The sequence below is a fragment of the Lepisosteus platostomus genome, chromosome 12 (assembly GCF_059453375.1).
Source record: "Lepisosteus platostomus isolate fLepPlt1 chromosome 12, fLepPlt1.hap1, whole genome shotgun sequence".
Lineage (NCBI taxonomy): Eukaryota > Metazoa > Chordata > Actinopteri > Semionotiformes > Lepisosteidae > Lepisosteus > Lepisosteus platostomus.
This window is the reverse complement of record NC_142622.1, coordinates 19107999-19130901: the sequence shown is the minus strand read 5'-3', so window position 1 is coordinate 19130901 and position 22903 is coordinate 19107999. Positions and strand designations below refer to the sequence as shown.

Below are 22903 nucleotides of genomic sequence, written 5' to 3'. Positions count from 1 at the left end.
GACATAAAGCACATTTTTAAAATGTATATTTTTTTTTTATAAATCAAAGGGAATACTTTTAAAAGTGTATGAAGTTACAGTACATGTCAGCAAAATCTGCAAGGCACCATATTCAAATTTGTCAACGATTCTGGCCATGGGTGCCTCCCCAGATTTCAGGTTTTCACTCTCCTGGACATTTCTGTGAATGAGAATATGAATATATCAGCTAAAATTTGTCCTTACCTCATTTATTCTGGAGTTACATTGATGTCAAGTGCACAGAAACGTACACAAAGCCCAGGTAATTCCTTTTCAAACCAGTTTTATTGGAATACTTTGGCAGACAAAAAAAGAAAATGCACACAGCAGAATGCTTTTCGAATGTTCACAGAGCATTGTTTATCAGTGTCTGCCAGCCATTTGTCTTTTACTAATGAAGACAAGACAATACCTCTCAGTTATAAGGGTGAGGGTGTGGGGAGTTGTGGGTAGGCTAGGACCCAGACAGGAACACATATACTGTATGAAACCAGCCCCCTCAGACCCTGAGCCTCAGTTCCGTTTTTCCACTGTGTCTATTGCTGGTGTGTGGTTGTGTAAATGTTTTTTCAGGAGATTAATTGCTATTTAAAAAAAAATAATCCTTTATCGCTTCTGTTTGGAACTCCAGAGGTCATGTAGTCGGAGTATTTGTCATGGTTAAACAGAAATCAAGACTGCCTGTTTCTTCTTAACTCACACAATTTATACCAGCCTTATTTTTTTTAATTTGTAATGGCTTTTTTTCTGCACTGCAGCAAAAATGTTAATAACCCCACCTCCTGCTAGCGTCTGACTGCTAACCAGCATCCTTGTTTTCTGTGATACAATGTGCCTTTACTGTACTTTGGTTCAGATATGCAGAACATTTTGAATGCAGGTCCACTTTCCCACTTAGATGCAATGAATTGCTTTAAAGAAAAGCTAGATAGAATGCACAAGGCAGGCATCCTATTAATATTTTATTCAATTGCTAATTTAATTACATTCTTGCTGGTTCTTATAATCAGTTGCAGGATCAGTGCTCACACATCATGATAATTAATATTTATGTGGAATATCCTTGTCTCCTAAAATCCTTTTGTATGACATGTTTGCATTGTACCCATAGGATAAAGTCACTGTATTGTATATCAGCATATTCAAATGGTAATTCTCCTCATTAATGGAGTGTTTCCTTTAATTGAATGTTAGAAGTTTAGCTGAATTTCTTTTTTGCTCTTCAGAGGAAAACATTCTAAAAGGACTTCGTAACACTTAACAATAGTGCAGTGTAGTTTATTTCTTTCAAAGAAGCAGGAGATCCACCACTAAGAGATGATTGATGTCCACAGTTTTTAAACCTTTTTCATGGGTTCTTCAAAGTGAAGAAGGTCTGGTTTGACAGTCTCACCCTTCTTTCTTCTCAAACACCACAAACAAGGGGAAATAAATCAAAATCCACGTTCAAATGTGGATTCATCTTTTAAAATGAGTTATAGGATTATTTGACTTTCTGTCATTTTTTGTGTTTGCTGTAGAGAGGCTAATGTTTATCAGGAATCATACATCAGAAGCGAAACCAGGCCAGGCTCTGTGTGAGAGCTGTGGTAAATCAGAAAGATTAATGCTGTGTCCCTACTGAATATCTTTAGAGATGAGTAAGCAATATTAATCAATGCCTGGATTTGTCTTCTGATTTCCTTTATTGATTTTTCCAGGGGGTGTCTTAGTCTATGATATGTGTTATCATAAGGAAGCAGCTTCTAAATGCAAAAAAAGGAAATTTTTTCACATTGTAAAAAGACCAAACTGAATTGTTTCTGCTATATGTTTGTACACCTTGTGAAAAAGTTAAACATCTAGAATTTTCCAGTGCAAAAAGGAGTAAAAAAAAAGTTTTACTCTTTTTTACATTAAAATGTTTAGAGCTCATTCCCCCTTAAAAAAATAACACAAAACTAAAGTTTATTAGCTTCAGATTCTGAGATTATGTGTGCTAGGTCACCTTCGGAGCCTGGGTTTTGAATGATCAATATTTATATGAGGTTTGAAATACAGATTCAATTCAAGATGCGCTCATCCCCCCCATAAAAAAATAACATGAAACTAAAGTTTATTGGCTTCAGATTCTGAGATTATGTGTGCTAGGTCACCTTTGGAGCCTGGGTTTTGAATGATCAATATTTATATGAGGTTTGAAATACAGATTTTGTGTCTCAGATCTGTGGTGATAGCTTGCAAAAGAAGCCATTTTGGGAATGCACTTGGCATTGCTGATGGGAATGATTAATAGTATTAAATTAAAAAGCTTATTGTAGTATTTAACAAACAAATGATATTGTTCTAGTATTGGATAACAATGGAGAATTTTCCCTTATTTAATAACAAAGGAGGTTGTTCCAGTATCTAATAGCAGTTTAAATTATTCTTGTGTTTAATAACATTTTTGTACTGCATTGTATAAAAAAGGTCTGATGTGTTAAAAATACAAAGGTGGAAAATAAAATGATTTGCAACTGCACCATCACAGACAGAACTGGAGGCCTTGTCAGAGTAGACAAGACACTGATAAGGCTTTGCACCATCAGATGAATTGATTTATATCCATCAGCCATCAACAAGATCTGTAACATGCAGCAGGTGTTGCAGGTGTCATACAATGCAAGATGCTTCTCATTGTATTTTTAAATGTCTTTTTTAAAACATATTTACTAATTGCCCGGTCTCAAAAACGTCTACGATACGTATAGTAGAATCCCAGAGATACAAGCACTTTGGGAATGGAGGTTATAAGTAACTATGAAAATTAAAAATAAGTCATGGCTGTTCTTTCACAAAATCTCTAAAAAATACATATTCTGAAACTTTTGAAAGCTTTATAAATTTGTTGTACAAAGGAAAATGCTGAATTTATCTACTTTAATTGGACAAGTACCTCAGCATCTTCACCTTTTTAAAGATCAAATTATTTTGCTAAGCTTCCCCTTGACTTGTGGAACTAATTATTTTTACTATTGCCACAAACACTCCTCTATGGCAGTTTGTGAGGCCTTTCTCCTTTGCATCTTTTACTTTTAAGTGAAGCTGGTCCCCACTCCATAGTCATTGTCAAAGCTTTGTTATTCATAAAAATAAAAACAAAACAACAATCAATTTAAGTGGCCATTGCAAACACAAACCAAAAGGAAAGTAAAAGAGCATTTCTTCAACTTCTTTTGAAACTCTTCGAACTTATCATCCTTGCTAAAAATACTGGTGCAGCAAAATATCCTTGTCTTTATTCTGAGAATCCAAACAGGAACTTTCTGGCACAAAAGCATCTGTCATTGAGTGAGGCCTGACTAAAGAAGGTGACTGAGCAGTCAGTGTTTTAACGATGGTGCTTAATCCTTCTTCTTTACAGAGTTCTTAGTCAGTTATTCCCTATCAGAGAGAATGGATGTTTAACAAATGTATCGCGTTTTAGGTTTTACCATAGCGGACGGGTTCACCCAGCAGCCGCCTTTCTCTGCGGTTCAGCAGCTTCAGGATTCCAGCACGCTGGAGTCTCAGGCACTGTCCTCCAGTTACCACCAGCAGAACCTGCTGCAGGTCTCCGGTGCTGAGGTGGTAAGTCAGTCTGAAAAAAGGGTGACAGGGAAGGGCCCTGTGAGTATGCCTCTATCTCATCACTTCCCAGTAGTGCTTTCCTACATGGGGCTTCCAAATGGAAACTCACCTTTGAAAAGTAAGAGTCTTGGTTAAAAAAGAATGTCATATATAGCTTGTGCTGGAGGTTGCTATCCATTGTACACCAGGGGCATCTGAACAGTACAGTATCTGGGGTCTTAACACCTGCTGGTCCGTCCAGCACATCAGGTTTAGCAGAAAGGTGTGTCTCTGTCATCTAACTGCAATTGGTCATACAGCAGCCTCAGAGACCACCACAACAGGAAACTTTGGTTTTATGTGCTTGGTTTTACACGTCATTATCATACATTTTCTGAATGTAAACGTGCTCGGAATCTACAATACCTAGTCCTTAAGACAGTAATACCATCCTAAAAGATAAAATGTATAATAATTTAAAACATGCCTCGTCAAGTTAAGTAAAACCAGTTAATACTGACATTTCTTTCCCAGACAAGTCGTCTACTTCAGGAGCCGCCTCAGAATGACCTTCAGCTGCAGCCACAGAGGCCAGACTTCCAGGAGGAAAGTGATGACAGCCACAAGAGGGCCTACAGGTCAGTGTGTGTGACCCCCAGTACCGGCTGAGGAATTCATCTTTTGACAATAACCTGATTTTGCGATTACGCAGCATAAATTAGGGCTGATGGGCTTCTCTGGGGCTGCTTACATGCACTTTTAGGCTACCCAGCTACCTGCATGAAAAAAGTCTCTTTTCATTAGACAGTGGCAATAGGTTCCAAAGGCCTCTGCTTGCCAGAAATTACACAGTGTGATGCCTTTAAAGCAAGCAGCAGTTCTTCGTTGCTTTAGAGCTGACAAGATTGAAAGTGTAATTCTTTTCTGCAGTACTGAGTGGCCAATCTGGCACAGAGTGAAGAACAGTCAGACCTTGCTCATGGTTTGTGCAGGTTTGGTGCCGTTCTTCCTTTTGTTAGGAGAGCCATTGCTACACGCTATGCTCTCTCCTAGATGAGGTATGTGGGCAATTAGCTAGCTCTTAAAGAATAAAATCATGCACGTAGGGGCAGGATAATAATAATTAATAATAATTGCTTACACTTATATACAGTAGCGCTTTTCTGGACACCCCACTCAAAGTGCTTTACAGGTAATGGGGACTCCGCTCCACCACCACCAATGTGCAGCCCCACCTGGATGATGTGACAGCAGCCATAGTAGGCCAGAACGCTCACCACACATCAGCTATCAGTGGGGAGGAGAGCAGAGTAATGAAGCCAATTCATAGATGGGGATTATTAGGAGGCCATGATTGGGCCAATGGGAAATTTGACAGGACGCCGGGGTTACACCCCTACTCTTTTCGAGAAACGCCCTGGGATTTTTAATGACCACAGTCAGGACCTCGGTTTTACATCTCATGTAAAAGGACGGCGCCTGTTTACAGTATAGTGTCCCCGTCACTATACTGGGGCATTAGGACCCACATGGACTGCAGGGTGAGCGCCCCCTGTTGGCCCCACTAACACCTCTTTCAGCAGCAACCTTAGTTTTTCCCAGGAGGTCTCCCACCCAGGTACTGACCAGGCTCACACCTGCTTAGCTTCAGTGGGTTGCCAGCTGTGAGTTGCAGAGTGATATGGCTGCTGGCATGGGGATGGGTCACGCAATCTAAGGATGTTAAAAGCAGACCTCCATAAGGAGATGGTTGCTAATATTCAGTTCCTCTCCATCTTTTTCCCATATCTTGGATTTCATGCCACGCACACACAAACAATTACAGGCTACAACAGTGCATGAGTGATATGCAACAGCTTGTTAAATCTTTGACGGTGATTTATGATCCTCAGTTTTTCTGCTTGAGAGACGTGACGGTATTTAATTGTTTGACATGGGTCCACAATTTTGATCTTTATGCTTTAGGTTTGTGAAGTCTGCATTTTGTACATGCCAAAGTCCTCAATGTTCATCAGAGAGAACTACTTAGTGCTGAGTCTTTGGTGTGTCTGTCCTGTTGAAACAAAGGAAATTCACCCTGCACACTGCTGCAAGCAGTGCCTGTTTAGTTAAAAGCAGAGGTAAACAGGTATTACTGCCAGAAGAGAAAGTGCAAATATGGTTCTGTACTTTTCCCAGAATCATGCATTTGTTCTTTTTGAATATGTGCATTCCCAGGTTAACTGATTATTGTTTCTTATCAAAGAGTGAAGTCCACAATGCATACCTCAGTAACTAGGGAATGCTGCACTTGAAGTTATCCTTGTGGGCACAAAGCCTATAGCAAGAAGCCTTCAAAAAGAATATTCACATCTAAATCCAGAATGATTTAGCATGATGGATCATGCATACAGCCACAGGATATGAACATATTGAGCATTCTTAATAGGCCACATAAATAGAACAGCAGTGGGAGGCGTAATTGTTTGGAACGATGTGCAGCCCACATCAATTATGTTGAAGCTGTGATGCAGATAGACAGCACCATAAGTTATTTCAGTAAACTTAATGTCTGAAACTAAGGCAACAATAGCACTTCATTCTACAGTTTTTTCAAATATACTTCACTAGAACTGTTTTCTCATAGGTGGTTTGTAGATACTCCTAGGCTTTCATTTATGCTTTTTTTATAGGGGTTCTTTAAATACAAGTCTGCAACTATTCCTTGGATTTAATTAAGTACATTTAAATGATTGTAAAAGGCCGATGGGTTTTGAATTTCTGAATGAACTCACCATATTTTACTAGATAATGTTTTTCTTTGTAAAACAAAGATGTATTTCATAAAACAAGATAATTCATGAGGTAGTGTCCCCTGTTCAGAAGGGTAATGTATATAACTAACTGCTTGATGAGCACATGGTTAGAAGTGATGGTTCTGAGTCTCTGATGCTGGAAAGTCAGACTTTACCTAAAACTGCAGCGGATGCAAAGACACATATTTCACTTTCCTGTATGTAGATGATTCATGCTGACATGTCTTAACTGTTGTAACATTGAAAGCTGACATTGGAAAAGTGCAATTTTATACACAGATTCTCCTGTGTACATCCCATAGGTTAAACAGGAAGGGCCATAGATGTTATATGTGATGTGTGCAAATGGAAGGCTACTTGTCTGTTTTATGCACTATCGGGTGTTCCTGGTCTTTATTATAGTCCAGTGATTTGGGAGCTCTCATATCAAATTGATAGATTTGAGGTCTATTTTCTTAAACCTGGGGAGGTTCCTCAATCAGAGATGTAAGGTATTAGAATGGAGTCCAGGCCTTACTAATGAATAGTGTATTTCTTCAGGTGCTCAATGTGTAACAAGGGCTTCAAGAAGTCCAGCCACCTGAAGCAGCACGTCCGCTCTCACACTGGAGAAAAGCCCTTTAGGTGTCACCTATGTGGTCGAAGCTTTGTCTCAGCTGGAGTTCTCAAGTCTCATTTAAACACACACACAGGTAAGACTCATAGCTAATACATTCAAGCTTTGTGTTCATTTCTTGACTGTGCCAGACTTTGAGGAGTACCTTTGGAATAGGCATGTTCAGTTTGTGTTTCTTCACAATAACATGATTGAGTAACCTTTAGTTTCTTGGAGATCGAGACAAGGTTCTGGTATGAAAACAGTGCAGTAGCCAATAAAAGCAGAGGTTCTGAGCCATTCCTGTATCATGAGCTTATTTTGGGACAAGTAAAGGTTAATTCCATGCTTAAAACTAAGAAGAAAGACGACATTTTGGCTGTTGAGCCTTCTTTAAGCCACTATTAAAGTTTGCATAAAAGGTATATAAAAGTGACAAAAAAATAGGACTTAAATAACTAGGCTTCAGAGCCAAGTTTGACAATACTTGAACCTTTAGTAAAACAGTAACAAAGAAAAGCATAATCCACAGTTTTGGCTCTTCTCAAAGCTGTCATGTACAAAAAGAAACCTAGGGGGCACTACAGTGCTTTGCATAGACTTACAGACAAGCTTTCTCGCTGTCTGAATCTCTATGCTGTATAATGGCACATCCACAAATAACAGAAACATAAAGACAGAGGTGATAATAATAAAAACAAATGTGATATTAGGATACTTAAATACTAGTTACTAGAAGAGTAAAACCGTACATTACACAGCCCTCCCTTTCACAAATATATCTGACCCTCTGGCTCAAAGATTAGTACACAGTAAATAGTGTAAAGGAATAATTACAGAGGACACTGATAGAAGAAGTTGAGTCACATTACAGCTCCTAGGGAACAGATAGAGGAAAGTGCAGGCTCACAGCTAGTGTAGCTCTGAACAGCCCAGTTTCAGCTCAGCTTTCAGGCTTTGAGTGACTTTCAGGTATGTCTGTGCCCTCTGTGTTTTGCTTGATGTAAGTCAGGACTAAATACCCTGAGATCATCCAACCTTACTCCCAAAAACAGCCCCCTGTGTCTCCCTCTTCTGCCTGCAGATCAGGTTCAAGAGAGGTTAATTGCTTATGTACCAGGATATGAAAACAAAAAACACTATTTGATCCAAGAAGGTCTATATAATCCAAAATACATTCAGCTCAGTGCCATTTAAGGCTAAACACAAATGTGTCGTTTAGATTTCTGCCTTCAACTTGACTTGTTCTGATGGCTTCTTGTGCGCAATGACTCTTGTCATCTTGTCTGGGTGCTTTTCCCCCTTTCAGGTGTCAAGGCCTTCAGATGCAATGTTTGTGATGCCTCGTTCACCACCAATGGCAGCCTTAACAGACACATGATAATACACATGAATATGAAGCCCTTCAAGTGCCCCATGTGTGACGAGACCTTTCGGACAACCCTGCTCTGCAGGAAACACATGAAGAAAGATCATATCGCAGGACCCAGAGGTAATGCTTTGTTACCCCTCCACATACAGTACACACAGACTGGCTGAGGGGGTCTTACTATTTCCAGGATCATCCATTAATGGCTACTTAAACGGGCCAGTTTTAAAGGCTGGGAATGGAAATCCGGTGTTGCATTTTTAATTTTCAGTTAGGTATCTCACAGTCTGTTAATAAGGTGCAAAACAATGACTCGAATAATAAAACACATTATATTAGGGGGTGTAAAAGTGTATTAGTAACGTATTAATACACTGATAGAATAATTAAACCTTAATGCTGATTAAATCCCAAACCATGACGTAAGGTTGGGGTACATAATAATTTAAACTGTAAGCTCATGAGTAATATGTTATGAGATTACTTCTAGATAATTATAACATAATAAAGAAGGATAATGAAATTACCTGGGTTGCATCATTTTAGAACTACAGCATCCATGATAACCTTAACAAAAGAAAGATTGGATAAATTATGATTCATTAGCTTGGTGCTGAACAGCTAAATAAAAGCCATATGCATATTTTGCCTAGCTAGTATCTAAATGATAAATTAATTTTCCATTAATTTACCATTTTGCTTAGTTATTTACAGAAATACTGGTATCTGTATGTTAATTAGGAAGACCAAAGAAAAGAAGAAACAATTCTGAGGGTAACTGCGCCACTGATTTTGTAAAATTCTACTGTTCTGCTATTCAAAAGAAATTCATTCCTTTTGATGTGGAAAATGAAAACAAGCAAGCAATATTTCACTCTCAATACAAATTAAATGCTTTGCCTTGGAATGTGCACCCAGCAGGAATGGAATGATCAGAAAACATCTCCAGGCATCTGATGTGGAAACAAATCTTAATGAGAAGCAAGCCTTTTGGTCATGCTTCAGTATGAACCTTTTACAATTACTAAAGAAAGCCTTTTCAATATGGAAAAATCAGTATTCATTCTTAACTTTCGAATTTCTTCTCCTGGTTTGGCCAGCCATCTATTTTAGATTGAGTTCCTGATGGATAGAATTTATAGCCACATTTCAGTCTTCGGCTTTTCACAGTTTTGGGTGCGGAGGAAGAGGAAAATGCAGAGAGGGTCGTGCTGAAGAGGAACCGGACGGGAATCATCACTTTCACCGAGGAGCAGACGGCGGAGCTCGCCAAGGCCGAGCCGCGGGAAGACGCCACGGTGTCAGAGAAGGTGCTTGCCCAGTCTGCTGCAGAGAGGGACCGCATCAGCGAGATCAAAGACAAGACGGTAGAGCTGGAGACAGAGCCCAAGTACGCCAACCGCTGCACCTACTGCCCCAAGAGTTTCAAGAAGCCCAGTGACCTGGTCAGGTATTCAAAACTTTCATTTTGCTCTGTCTCCACCTTCATTACAATTACACACAATTAACAATTAATGATATCTGATACAACAGTTCAGGGACCTGACCCACGCTTATTACTGTGCAGCTCAGGTGTGGCCTGTCTGGTACCTGGGGATAAGGCGTATTGTTGGGCAAGGGCTGGCCAAAGTGAAGAAGCAGGCATCTAGCGCTCGCTATGTGTTGATGATTCCTTATACACAGTCGTGCACTTGTGAATTTGGGACACTTTGCCTGGCACTACGTCCTTGCTAGAGTGAAATTCGATTGAGATTTGTTAGAAGATAATGTTGTTGGCTTGATTGGTTTTCACTGTTCTGTGTTGGTGGGTATATGTGTTGCTTTCTTCCTTCCCAGGGCTGTAGGGGTGAGTAAGATTTGTTTTGATGACTGTTTTATCCAGATAAACTGTGTTTGGCTCATTTATTCAACTGGGCATTGAAGTACCTTGCTCAAGGGTACAACAGCAGTATATCACGGGAACCCACAACCTTCTAAATACATGTCCAGAAGCCTAACCACTGCTGCACGTTGCTGCCCAGGATCAACAACTGCCAATTCTAATTTGAAAACTAGGGTGTTTAATATTTAAATTTAAAATGTGTTATTTCTGTGCTGAAGGACTGAGGTCAAGGTCTGAATCTTTCTGGAAGAAAAATCTCTTCTAATGAGAACTGATGACAAGAAGAAATTAAAAGTAAGACACTGATAAAGAAATAATTCAATTTAGACATACAGGATTTAACATTTTTCACCCTGAGCTTGAAAGGACATGCTTACATTTGCTGTGCAAATGTGTGCTTGTATGGGATGAATATCAGAGGAATCTGACTGAGCCCTTATACTACCTGTCTATACTGGATGCTGGAATATTGAGCAAGAAATTGTTTACATTTTTGTTAAGACTAAAAGAACGGTTAAAATGAGGTTGTTTGGCTCATATTGTGCGTTTGATTGCTAGTAGCCAGTCAGCTCCAAAACCCTGTTCTGCTGCTGCTTCTTGGAGAGTCCAACAGCTTGGCATTGTAGACAGAGACATAACCCTACAGCTCTGTGTGCAAAAGAGTATTTGTACTCCTCAGCATGTCTCCTTTTCTTTGCCCGTTGTATAACTCTGCTCATTTTCCATTGTGGAGCTTGAAGTATTTTTCAAGAACAAACATTAAAATGAATTTGGCCATGTCTGTAGCACTTGTGGTGCTATTTCTGTCATTTCTTAGACCAGACTAAAATGTCCTTTTTCATCTGGTAAATAATCAAACCTTCTCTCTTTTCTAAAAAAAATATTGTATTTCCTATACATTGGAAAAGTGTTTTGCTTGGTGCAAAGAGCTCTCAGAATTCAGTGTACATTTAATGATGCTCCTTGAGATATATGAAGTGTTCTGCCACACTGTCATTCTAAGCAGGGGCTGCAATAACAGGAAAACATCATTGAAAGACACTCATCTTGTTCATTTTGCTAAAGATAGAGTAGAACATGATTTAATAAGCAATTAGGCATTTGTGTGCTTCCTCAGCTTCTCGCTTGTGCTTAACATTTTTTTGGTTTGACGGGCTGTTGTTTTTTCTGTTAGAACCATAACATGACAGGAGTAAAAAGGTTCTCAAGTAGTTTAATTTACCTAGTGTGTAGCTATGATCAGCAGCCAAGGCAGAAACAAATCATGTTAGAACAGAAATTGATTAGATACCCGTTTCCTGCTGTGACTGAAAAGCGTACAGTATTTGGTTTTATACATATTGCTCAGTTGAATATTAAATTGACCTTTGAGATTGCATATAATATTCGTAAATGCAGAAGGGTGCAATGTGTCTTTTCATTTACATTAAATCCCTTACCAGAATAACCAGAAAGGAAGTGACTGGACTGGACTATCTTGCCAAAATAGCTGCTCAGATTCTTTTCTTCGCAAACCAGAAAATGTGCTTTAGAAATTGAAAATATAATTTCTGTTTTTTGATGTTACACAGTACAGCCAACAGTTCTATGTTCAATGTACAGTACATCTGCAAAATATGATTGCCAAATCACTCATGAAACAAATTAAAACTGAAAATATGGAATCCTACTCTAACTGTCAGTAAAATAGTAGTAATTAAAATAAAACCTTCGTTCTTCAAAAAGTTGTGAGGTTGTGGGCTTAAATCTCAACAGGGATACTACAGAGCATAGTACTTCACTCAAATTGGCTCACTAAATTCCCTGCTGTGTAAATGAGATCTTCTGGTCAATGAATGTGAGAATATGTTCTCAATTTACTAACTTAGTTAAATAAAGGATTCATATACAGTATGTATATATAACTATCACTTCTTACTTCCAAATGTTTTTCCACAGTTTTTTGGAATAAAAAAGCTATTGAGAATCATGATTTACACTCTGAAAGGCTGTGATTGCAGATGTATTCATTCAGACTTGATGATTCAACAGAAGAAATGGTATACAATTTGCAGTAGCTAAGTCGGTGAAATCATTAGCCTGTGGTTTCTGCCTCAGAAAAAATATTTGAAGAACAATGCCTGTTTTGCATGGACATCAGGAGAATGCAGCCATGGAAAAAAACAAAAATAACATTGTTGATATACGATCAATGTAAATTCCGAAAGACACAGTATGTGCTTACTTTAGTTTTTCTTTGTGTGTGCATCAAAAGCTATTCTAAAAAGAAAACCAGGATCTCTTAGATGTTAATTACATTGTCAGTAAGAATCAAGAATCGCCAAGCACTTCCCATGAGTTGTGTTCACAGTAAGATTTCAAGTATTACTATTTTGATTACTTGCAAATGCAGACAAAAATATCAATTTGAATGAAATCCCTGCATGCTGTTGATCATTTCATTTTGCTTGAAGATGGGAAACATACAGCCTTTAAATTGTAGTTTCCAATGCGCCTTCTCACGACTGCCTTGATGTTCCTGAAGAGTGAAATTGTAGTGGAATGATTGTGTCAAACAGAGAAAGCTGAGAGCAGTTAGTCCCTAATCAAACTCTATCTACCTGAAGAGTTTAGAGGATTGTTCTCATCTAATTTTCCTTTTATTTTAATCTACCGACAGCAGAGAAGTGTTAACACTTGACAGGTAAATTAATATTCCTCAACAACTTAATTGTGCACATTGAAGGAAGGAGTCTGGAGAAAGATATCTTTGAAATGTGTCTTCTAAAAAGGTGGAGGATGTGAATAGTCTTAGAACTTTTAACACTTTAAGACAGAGCTAAGAAGTACCATTACTTATCATTAGAGGCATTTTTTACCATTTGTATTAGAGGAGGTGTTACAGTACATTACAAAATCTTTTAGAATAAAAAAAAAACAAAATGAGTCCTTTCATGGGTAAATTTGTGTACACTACAAATACTGAGGAAATAGAGACACATGATAAAAGTCTCTCAGATAGGCTTCAGTGGCTTTATGCATTTCCCTGGAGGAAGAACCAGACAAAGGTTCTGTGTGAACAGGTTTCAGATAAGTCGGCATACAGTGGTTAATGCAGCTCTTGCCATTGTTGAGAAACAGGAGAACTATTACTTCACTGTAAAGTAACAAACTTATTACCTACAGAAACTCTGTGTAAACACCATCCTGTTTTATCTGTTTGTTAGTTCTGTAGTGTTACCCTTGCATTGTTCCATTTTCCAAAATAAAAACTGATCTAATGGCCATATGTATCGTACCATATACTGTTTCTGGGCAGAACACTAAAGGATGCAGTAGTGTGTGGGTCTGGTGAGTCACTGCTACAGAAACATCCTGTGCTTCATGCTCGCAGCATGATAGGGAGAACTCAACTCAGTCCTGCACCTATTTCATGGGACAGCTGTGTGCAGTCTTCTTTCCTCACAAGGGGTGAAAATACAGATGGAAACACACATCCTCTTTTATAGACAAATAGTGAAACCCAAACAGTATAAGAACAGCCAGGATTTATTAGTATTCATGAAGTTACCGAGCTTTGACCTACTGCGTTACAGATGCTGGTGCTGAAGTCAGAATTTCAGGAGCAAACTTCAATTAAAATAATGAAGCCACATTAAATAAGCAACTCTTAAGATTGCCAGAATGTTCTTTAACAATAGTAGAATAATGCTGAGCAGGGATTAAAATGGCATGGTTTCTGATACTATGGCAACCAGTTGATTCTGGCAAATGAGGAGATGTGCTATGGAGTCTACGATTTATTAAAACCAAGGACATATTTTTATGTTTTTATTTCAGTGAGATGCTGTAGTTTTTCAGCCTCTGCTAAGGCAAAACTTTCATACATGGGTACTTGTCTTTGATCCAGTCATTATCAGATCTGAAAGTTTTAAACTACAGAAACTACTGAAAGTTTTAAACTGCAGAAATTATCCACACTCCTACTGTAGAGGAGTAGTTTATTCTGTCTGTCTGTTGTATTTGCTCCTATGTTATTACATCATGTCCTGCATATAAAGTAAATGAGAGCCCTGTTCTTCCTGAGTGTTTCTGTTTGCTGTGCTTCCTATTCAGGTCAACATAGTTTTTTGCTAAAACAGTTCAGAGATTATTTGAGCCTTAGAAGGTGAAGTCCTGCAATGCTGAAACGTTCATGAACTCAATCTGATCCAAGTCCCTTTGAAGAGCAAACAGTCCTGAAAACATGACCTTTAGAATCTGTCAGATCATCTGGTGTAATAGGTTTATTGAGCAGTTGTCTTAATTAAATCATCCAGATTGCCTTATGTAATTGGTGACTCCGAGGAAGGCTAATTCTTGATGTTTTGAAGGAATTGTGCCTACATAACATACTAGAAACCTTGTTACAATTGCTTAGGATAATTCCTATTTCATCCCTATGTTAGCATTTTCTTTTCTTTGTATTTGCTTTTCTTTTTCACCTGACAGTGGGTGTCATTTGTATTAGTCAAAATGCATGTGTTACTACATACTGTTATAATCTCATTTTCTAGCACATCATGTTCAGACACAATTTCTGTAGTGTGCACATAAGATGTCTTTTAGGGATTTGTTTAAAAATCACTACCATTCTAATCTTAAGGGTTCATAAAAATACTCTAACTACCATTACTGTCTTGATAGTAAGAGCTAATATGCCATTAAACCTTGTAGATGTCCGTATTAATTGAGGGCAGCAGGCAATTTAGTCCATTTTGTGTGTTAACATCACTGTACAGTACTGAAGGCAAAGTAAAATATTATTATTATTATTATTATTATTATTATTATTATTATTATTATTATTATTAACAGACGAGGGGCCTCACTTCTCCCACCAGTTGGGTGGTAAGCTGCAGGCATGCTGCATCATAAGCAGGTGCTACTAGGCTATTAAGATCCTAGTGCATTTTGAAAGAGTAGTGCATTTAGTTCAGTTGGTGAAGCAGTGTTTTAGTCCTCTACCTAAACTACTGTCTAGTGGGGCTGCTGGTGCATAATAACTGATGTAAATCCCAGGTGGTTGATGTTGGTCCTCGTCTATGTGTAAAGCTCATAGATCCTGCACCAGGGATCTATTGTCTTTATGGTATTTTGTCACCACAGTGGAATTTGGCTGAGAAGCCAGCAAACGCATTTAATATTTCAGCTTTTTTTTTAAAACAAAACAAAAAGAAATTTTGCTTTTTGGGTGAATTCTGTCTAGTTTTGAAAGACTAAACATTTCTGAGAGTGGTTTATTTTCTAACTTATTGTGTAGGTTCTAGCTCTAGAACTGTGTCTTCTCCTGTCTGACCTGCACCAGTAGAGCATATTTACATGCTCTATTGAAACAGAAACCTGTGAGGCTGAATGAATGAATCAAGTAATTAAAATTCCTTTATCTTTAAAATGGTAGCAAAGAATGAGCACTTGGAGATGTGTTATGAATTTGGTCTTAAAAGTAGACCAAGAAGTACCTTGAATGATAGATTTTTCCAGATTCTTACAGTAGTTTCTAAAGTCTTTCTGACTTTTCATACAGAATCCCATTGCTGTGGTATGCAGTGTGCCTCATTTTCTTTATAGAGGCAGCGCTGAAGGTAGAAGACCTCACAGGATTTCCGTTTATTAACAGCTATATAACGAATGATGGCCATCCACTGAGATCTGTCTGGGCTGTGTTTCAAGTTGTCTGCAGCCGGGCACTTAATTCTGCTTTGTACTTTCCAAAGCCAGGTCTGCAAGGCCAGTCAGCTCCTGCTCTGAAATGTCTCCCGTGGACCTACGTGGACTGAAAGAAATACAGAGGACAAATAGAATACATGAAAAAACAAGGGTTATTTTTGGGAGCAGGGTTCTTCTTCCCTTTTATTGATCTGGTTACTTTTCCATTTGTGTGCCCGGGAGGCCTTTTCTTTTTTTATCTGTCAGCATTAGTGCTAACTCTGTAACCTTCATGAAATGATCCACAAAGGAACCAGTCCCATGGTGTTTCTCGAAGGCGGCTGTATAACATGTTTTCTTCCTGACTTTCCTGTCTCTCAGGCGTGTAGGATTTGATTTGTGCTTTCTGTATGTGCCACATAAGATGGATAGACACCTATTGTGTTTTGTTTGCAGAGAGAATACATGACATTTCAGAGGAACTGGAAGGCAAGGATAAGTGTTGTGAAAAATACCATTGTACTATGTACAGCAGTCTTAATGTGGATTCTGTGAAAATATGCTAGAGTCTCTCTGCTAAACACTTCCATTTACAGTAACATGAAATTGACCTGGGTTGCATTCAGATAATAAAGAATCCCTTGAAAATGAATGCCTTTTTGTTACAACTTAAAACTCATTTCAGAACCTCGCTGAACAGCACTGTGACTTCTTGCTTTCCTCACAGACATGTCCGCATCCACACCGGAGAGAAGCCGTACAAGTGTGACGAGTGTGGGAAGCGGTTCACAGTGAAATCCACTCTGGACTGTCACGTCAAGACGCACACAGGTCAGTGAGCACGTCTCTCCCTCGAGACATCCCTTCTCCTTCTTGGCCACAACACATGAAGCCATTTCATACACTTCCAAGTTAGGATTTTTCAGTGTCTTGATGGTTAAATGGCTGTAATTGAACAATTCTGGATTGTTCTAAGAGAAAAGTTATCGGCTTTGTTTGGGTGACTTTCTTTTGTTATATTAGAGGAATGTTATTGAGCCAGGACAAATAATTCTGCACACTGAATTTTAAAAACAATCTTGTGATGCTTTATGCTTAAGGTTTTCACATTGTGTTAGTTTATGAATGTGACACCTTTCAATACCTAAGGCTTCCACTCATTAAATATGTAAAATTGCAGAAATGCTTACCATTACATCTTTATACAGTTTGAAATGAGCATCATTATACAGATATACATGTATCCTACTGTAGGGTATTTTTCCAACATCTCTGGACAAAGTCCCGTGACATCTCTACAGCTGCTCTGACTCTAGTCAGGTGCCAGGCACATTCATATTCTCAACAGGGAATGCTCTCACTTAGAGGGACTCAGACATTGTATTTTCTGCGTAGGAGAGAAACTGAACTTCATGTGATTATTTAAATTACTCTTACAATATTACCTTGGATCCACTGATCTTTTGTTTTTGGAGCAAAACTCCTTCAGCAGCCATTTGAAGAGGTGAACAGAATTAGTTACTTCTCTTTTAAGTTTTAAGTACTTCTCTTTTTTTTACTTTCTCTCTTTTCCTTAATGTCAAGTATTTTGCAAAGAATGTTTTCTTTGTTTCTGTTCACATTTTTTAAAATTCCTTGAGCTGCGTGTGACACTAATTCCAATCTAAACAATTGCCTTTGGATATTAGATTAAGAACGTCTTTTAATTTAATAAATTGCTTCAAATTTCTTCATGGCCTTGATACAAAGTAATGGAAATATGGTAAAACAAAAGCGGTTCTGTATTTCTTGCATGAATAACTAAAAGAGCATGAAAAATTGAAAACGACTGTCAGTTTTAAATAAAACAATTGCAAATCTGTCCAAATGAAAGTGTATTTTCTAGATACGTATATGATATATATGGTATTCAGAACCTTCCTACCTCCTTCAAATGACAAGTCCTGCACTTGTGTATGGCTTTCTTTAGTTTTCTCACCAAATGTTTTGTTAGAGTTTGGACAGATTTTGTTTTATGACATACATTCCTTAAAAACACATACTATTACTAAGTGCACATTTTTTGGTTTGTCTAGGCAACCAATGCTGATTGTACAGTATATTTGCATTTTTTCTTGCTAAAACCAGCTTTCAGTCACATTTTATCAAGGGCTTGAAAGAACTTGGCGCTTACTGTATTTGAGTTTAATTAATAAGATTATAAATACAGATGGTACGAATTGAAAAGCCTTATAAATAGTTCCTTATTCCACAGTATTGCCATATACTGTCACAAACATATTTGGAACTGGGATATTGATATCTTTAGTAACATATAATAAAGATGTTGTTTCCATCAGTGTTACACTATGGCTCATGTAGTCATTTTAGGTTTCTCTAAATCCATGTCTTTTTAAAAAAACTGAAATATAAATACACTTAAACTGAACTGACGAGGATTATTTGTGTGAATGCTTGGGGCTGATTTGATACCTGTGAGATTTTAATGAGTTCTGTGAAGCCCATGATGGCTCTTCTGTTTGGCCCCTGGGATTATATTTCAGTTTGTGGTTTGAACAGGTGAATACTAGTAGGTTATTTAAATTTCAGGGATTGTACCAGAGGATGGGAGCAGCATAGTGTAGAGGTTTTCAAAACTGATGGGTAGCAGATTCGAGTCCTCACTACAGACACTGTTGTTGTACCTTGAGGGACGAGTAATTGCTCCAGTCTACCCAGCTGTGTATGTGGGGATCAGCACTGTGGAGTAATCCCTGCCATGGACTGCTGTCCCATCCAGGGGGGCAGCTCTAGTCTGCTTAATACTGCAGAAACCAATATACAGTATGCTCTGGCCTAATAAAATGATGGGCTTGGACATATAAAGGGGATAGACATTATTTATTCAAAAAACATCAATAGTTCTTTATAGAATGATTACGTTTTTTAATCTCCCGTTGTTTTCGGTATTAATGGCCTTGTTTTCTATTGGATGCAGGTCAGAAGCTTTTTAACTGCCACATGTGCAACACATCCTTTTCCACAAAAGGCAGTCTGAAAGTCCACATGCGGCTGCACACAGGATCCAAGCCTTTCAAGTGCCCTTTCTGTGAACTGCGCTTCCGAACCTCTGGTCACCGAAAAACCCACATCCAGTGCCACTTCAAGTCTTCCTCTGATGCCAAGAAGAACAAAAAGCCTGGTGAGAGGCAGCAGTCCGAGCCCCTGCCCCTGGTCAGCCTGCTCCAGACACCCTCTGGCGACCCCAGCGTCTTCATCTCCAACAACCCTGTCCTGACTGGCCAGTTTGAACAGAATCTCCTGCAGCAAGGCATTGTGGGACAGGCCATTCTTCCTGCTTCAATGTCAAGTAAGAAGCTTCTGAGAGATTCCAAAAATTCTTGAAACAGGAATATTATGTTGCATATAAGTATAGCTTTTAATTCTTGGAAACAGATCCACTATTTTGTTTTTCGCAGAACTGATCTTATTTCCAGTAATAAAAGACTGACTATAATTAATGTCACAACGCAAAGATGAGTTGGGCAAATAAGGAGTTTCGTAGCAAATCTGAAGATGATTTTGTAGTATCTCCTATCTCAGGCATGCAGTTTTCTGCTGTTGTGATATGAGATAGGGAAGCTTCTAGCTAATGATGACTTCTCCTTTTAATGTATTTTGAAAGTTTTGTTAAAGCATTTTACTCTTCATATTTTTGTGCTTTGTCATATCTGTTATGGTGCATCACACAAGTATTAAATATTTTTAATATAGTTATTAAGAGGTGTAAAAATGCTATGAAAGGCTAGTTATGTCATAGTATGCCCAAATGATAGTGTATCTTGGTCCATATTAACAAGGTTATGTGTTTCTGCAACGTGGCGTTTCCCCAAACTATAAAATCTAGCAAATCTAGCAAATCATCAACTAAATTTATTTTTTATTTAAGGCAGTTATCTAAGCTGCAACTTAGGCTTTGGAATGTATGAAAATGTTTTCCACAGGCTTAATGAGTTCTCCTGAAATTCTACTACAGTGTGATTAAGTTTAGACTGCCATTAGAAGTTACAAAAACATATTGGTTTCATCATTTTTTTTTTTAGATTTGGCTGACTGTTTTTTTGTAATATTCTATTTTTCCAGAGAATTATTTTTTCTTGGAAGGTTGGTTATTCAATTACACTCATGTTTCTTATCTCTGTAAACAGATTTACTATGCAGTTTTTTCCCTTCATTGTTTATGGTATCTTCTGGCAGGATCCTGAATAATAAGCTCTAAACATATGCCATTCATATTTCTTATTATGGATGCTCTGATGCTTGATTTTATAGCTCATATGGAATATCCCTGATAGTTCTCCTCTTCAGCTCATGAAAGTTTATTCTCAAGGCTTGTGTGTGAAGAGTGGAGTTCTAGCTTCTAGACTAGTTTTGTGTTGCCTGTGTAATATACATAAACGTACCTGATTTTTTAATGTTAAATTTAGGATCACCAATAATGCACACAATTGCCAGTCCAACTTCAGCGTTTAACTTTCATGTTTGTGTTTGAAGTCACCTGTAAATCCAGACTAAAGGGGTGATAGTTGTGATAGTAAACTCTTTCAAACCTTCATTAATGCAATTTAAAAAAAAACGGAAAAGCTAGTGCAATCATCATACATCGTAAATCATAAAATTCTGTACGTTGCTCATTGTGAGAAGTCAAATATCTCTTTTTTTTATCAGCAGGTGGAGATCTGACAGTGTCTCTTACAGAAGCTGGACTGGCCGCACTTGAAGGGATTCAGCTACAGCTCACACCCACTAATTTAGTGTGTCCCAATGTCCAGATCTCTGGCATTGACACCAGCAACATCAACAACATAATGCTGCAGGTAGGCCTTCTGGTGCCTGACACATGATGCTGAAACATGACAAATGACACTGTACTTCTTTTTAAAAACAAAGTACAACCAATCTAATAAATTATGTGAAGCGTTCAATGTGTTGGTCTTCGAAAACTGAAGTAAGACTTGAAAGAGTACTTTTTTTATATCAAGCATGCACATATGTGAGCCATGTGTCATTGAACCATTAGATTATTACATTTATTTTCTGAATGTATGTGTACAGTATGTAAGGCACTATATTGCAGTACTTATTTAATATATAGCAGCCTGTCAGCTGGTCCGCATGACATTTCCCTATGAATGAAAAAATTAAGAGCCTGTGACATCTACAGTGTGCACCAGTTCACCCGATGGCTTTGCCTTTCAAACCTTGGCCACTGAAAGCTTTGTCCATCTTTTCCCCGAAACAGATAGACCCCAGCATTTTGCAGCAGACTCTACAACAGGGCAACCTCCTCTCCCATCAGCTAACTGGAGACTCCACTCTGGCCCAGCAACCAGGGGCCCACCTGGTCACAGGGGACTCCTCCGTCCCGGCCAATGTGGTGATCCACCCGCTCACCAGCCTGTCCTTGCAGCCCACAGTCACCTCCGCGAGCATGACCATCAGTGGCCTGGCGGAGCAAGATGCTGTTCTCACAACGAGCAGCAGCGGTAGGTAGACATCGCTGGGCCTTCTGGTCTCACGTCCTTCCCCGTTCAGCAGAGCTTCTCCGCTTAATTAGTTGTTGCTTTGTTTATTCCAGTTTTTCTCTGCTTTTTCCGTCTTGCTCATGATTCATACACTCGCAGAGCAACAGGTCAGCCTCCACAATCGTCTTTGGCACTGAGTATCCTTAATGGAGACAAGGAAAAAATGCATCAATGCTTAAAGTTTGTCACACCTCATCTGGCTTAAATGTAACCTCAAGCCATTAAGCTGACAATAAATGAATAATAAATCCATTATTCTGAGCTTCTTGCACCATATGAATGACGAGTGCTAATGAATAAAATGAATGACCTTTTACCCCGACAAAGAGCCGAAACACATTAGGCATCTTTTTATCCTACAATGGAATTAAAAGAAGAAATAATCAATATAAATTTTAGATTAAAAAAAAGTTTTTTCTTCTTTTCAGTGGTGATGTGGTTCTAAAAGACCCCACGGGAATAATATAAAAACACATGAGCAAGATGAGTTACACAAGCTGGTCTCATTTGCATCTTTTTTAATATTTGACTATCTAATCTTTAGTGTAGTTTGAACGCAGGAAAAAAAAATACTTAACCTGTGTGCAGCACACATCACTGCTGTGCATTGAGGGCTAGCTGTTTTCTTTCTATCAATTTGTGTTTTTTTTTTCCCCACAATCCTTCCTGTGCTCTGAACAGCAGCTTTTGACAGCACAGCAGGGCACTAATAAGATCACAGCGGGGGCGTCTGTCGTTGTGTTCATTTATGAATGATGAAACCGGAGTGCGTGAATGAACGGCTGTTGTCTTACTGAAGATCACCACGCCTCTGACTCAACTCCAGTTTCAGAAGAGCGAAGAAATAATTTTATGCATGTACTCCATTAAAAACGGTGAAATAACATAGTGTCTTTTGGAATAACAACCAGAAGCAAAAGAAACCATTAATGTAGTGCTGTACTCTGTTGTCGTCATTTTAAATGGGCTTATTTTTATCTCTTTAAAGAGGCGTTTTGTTTTACAAGCCTCAGTTACCCTCCTGTTCCTGTTCCTCCCAATTCTTGTAATATTGGGAGTGTTCACAGGATGACCGGGAAAAGTTTGACTACCTTTCAGTAGACTTGCATTACCTTAGCTCCTAGGACTATTAGGAAGTTTTCCTCTTAGATGTGAATTGTGTTGCTATAACACCAATATACCTGCATATAATATTGTGATGAAAATAGTATTTAGGCAAAGGCCTGGGGTTAGCTTTATACACAGTGTGACTTATAGAGTAAATAAGAAAAGCATATGGGTTCTTGAACAGAGGTGCAAATTCACAAAGATCACTGTAAAAAGATTCACTTTTGGAAGCAAGTCTCTGAAAATGAAGCTGTGTGGGCTTTTTAAAGACATGAGAGATGTATGCCTACATTGTCAGGAAGAGTCAAACTTTTTAATTTGAATAACATAGTA

General features: G+C 38.4%; 1 protein-coding gene across 2 annotated transcripts in view; it reads left to right on the top strand.

Moving 5' to 3' along the window:
* The window catches only part of znf236 (zinc finger protein 236), a 96473-nt gene that overhangs the window by 50024 nt on the left and 23546 nt on the right, over positions 1 to 22903 (top strand). For both annotated transcript variants that reach the window (XM_088601280.1, XM_088601278.1), the window contains exons 16-24: positions 3470 to 3612; positions 4126 to 4229; positions 6927 to 7078; positions 8291 to 8473; positions 9521 to 9800; positions 16627 to 16730; positions 18877 to 19248; positions 20607 to 20755; positions 21181 to 21424. In XM_088601280.1, the coding sequence (XP_088457406.1) occupies positions 3470 to 3612; positions 4126 to 4229; positions 6927 to 7078; positions 8291 to 8473; positions 9521 to 9800; positions 16627 to 16730; positions 18877 to 19248; positions 20607 to 20755; positions 21181 to 21424 (1731 nt within the window). The remainder of the gene's footprint in view (positions 1 to 3469; positions 3613 to 4125; positions 4230 to 6926; positions 7079 to 8290; positions 8474 to 9520; positions 9801 to 16626; positions 16731 to 18876; positions 19249 to 20606; positions 20756 to 21180; positions 21425 to 22903) is intronic.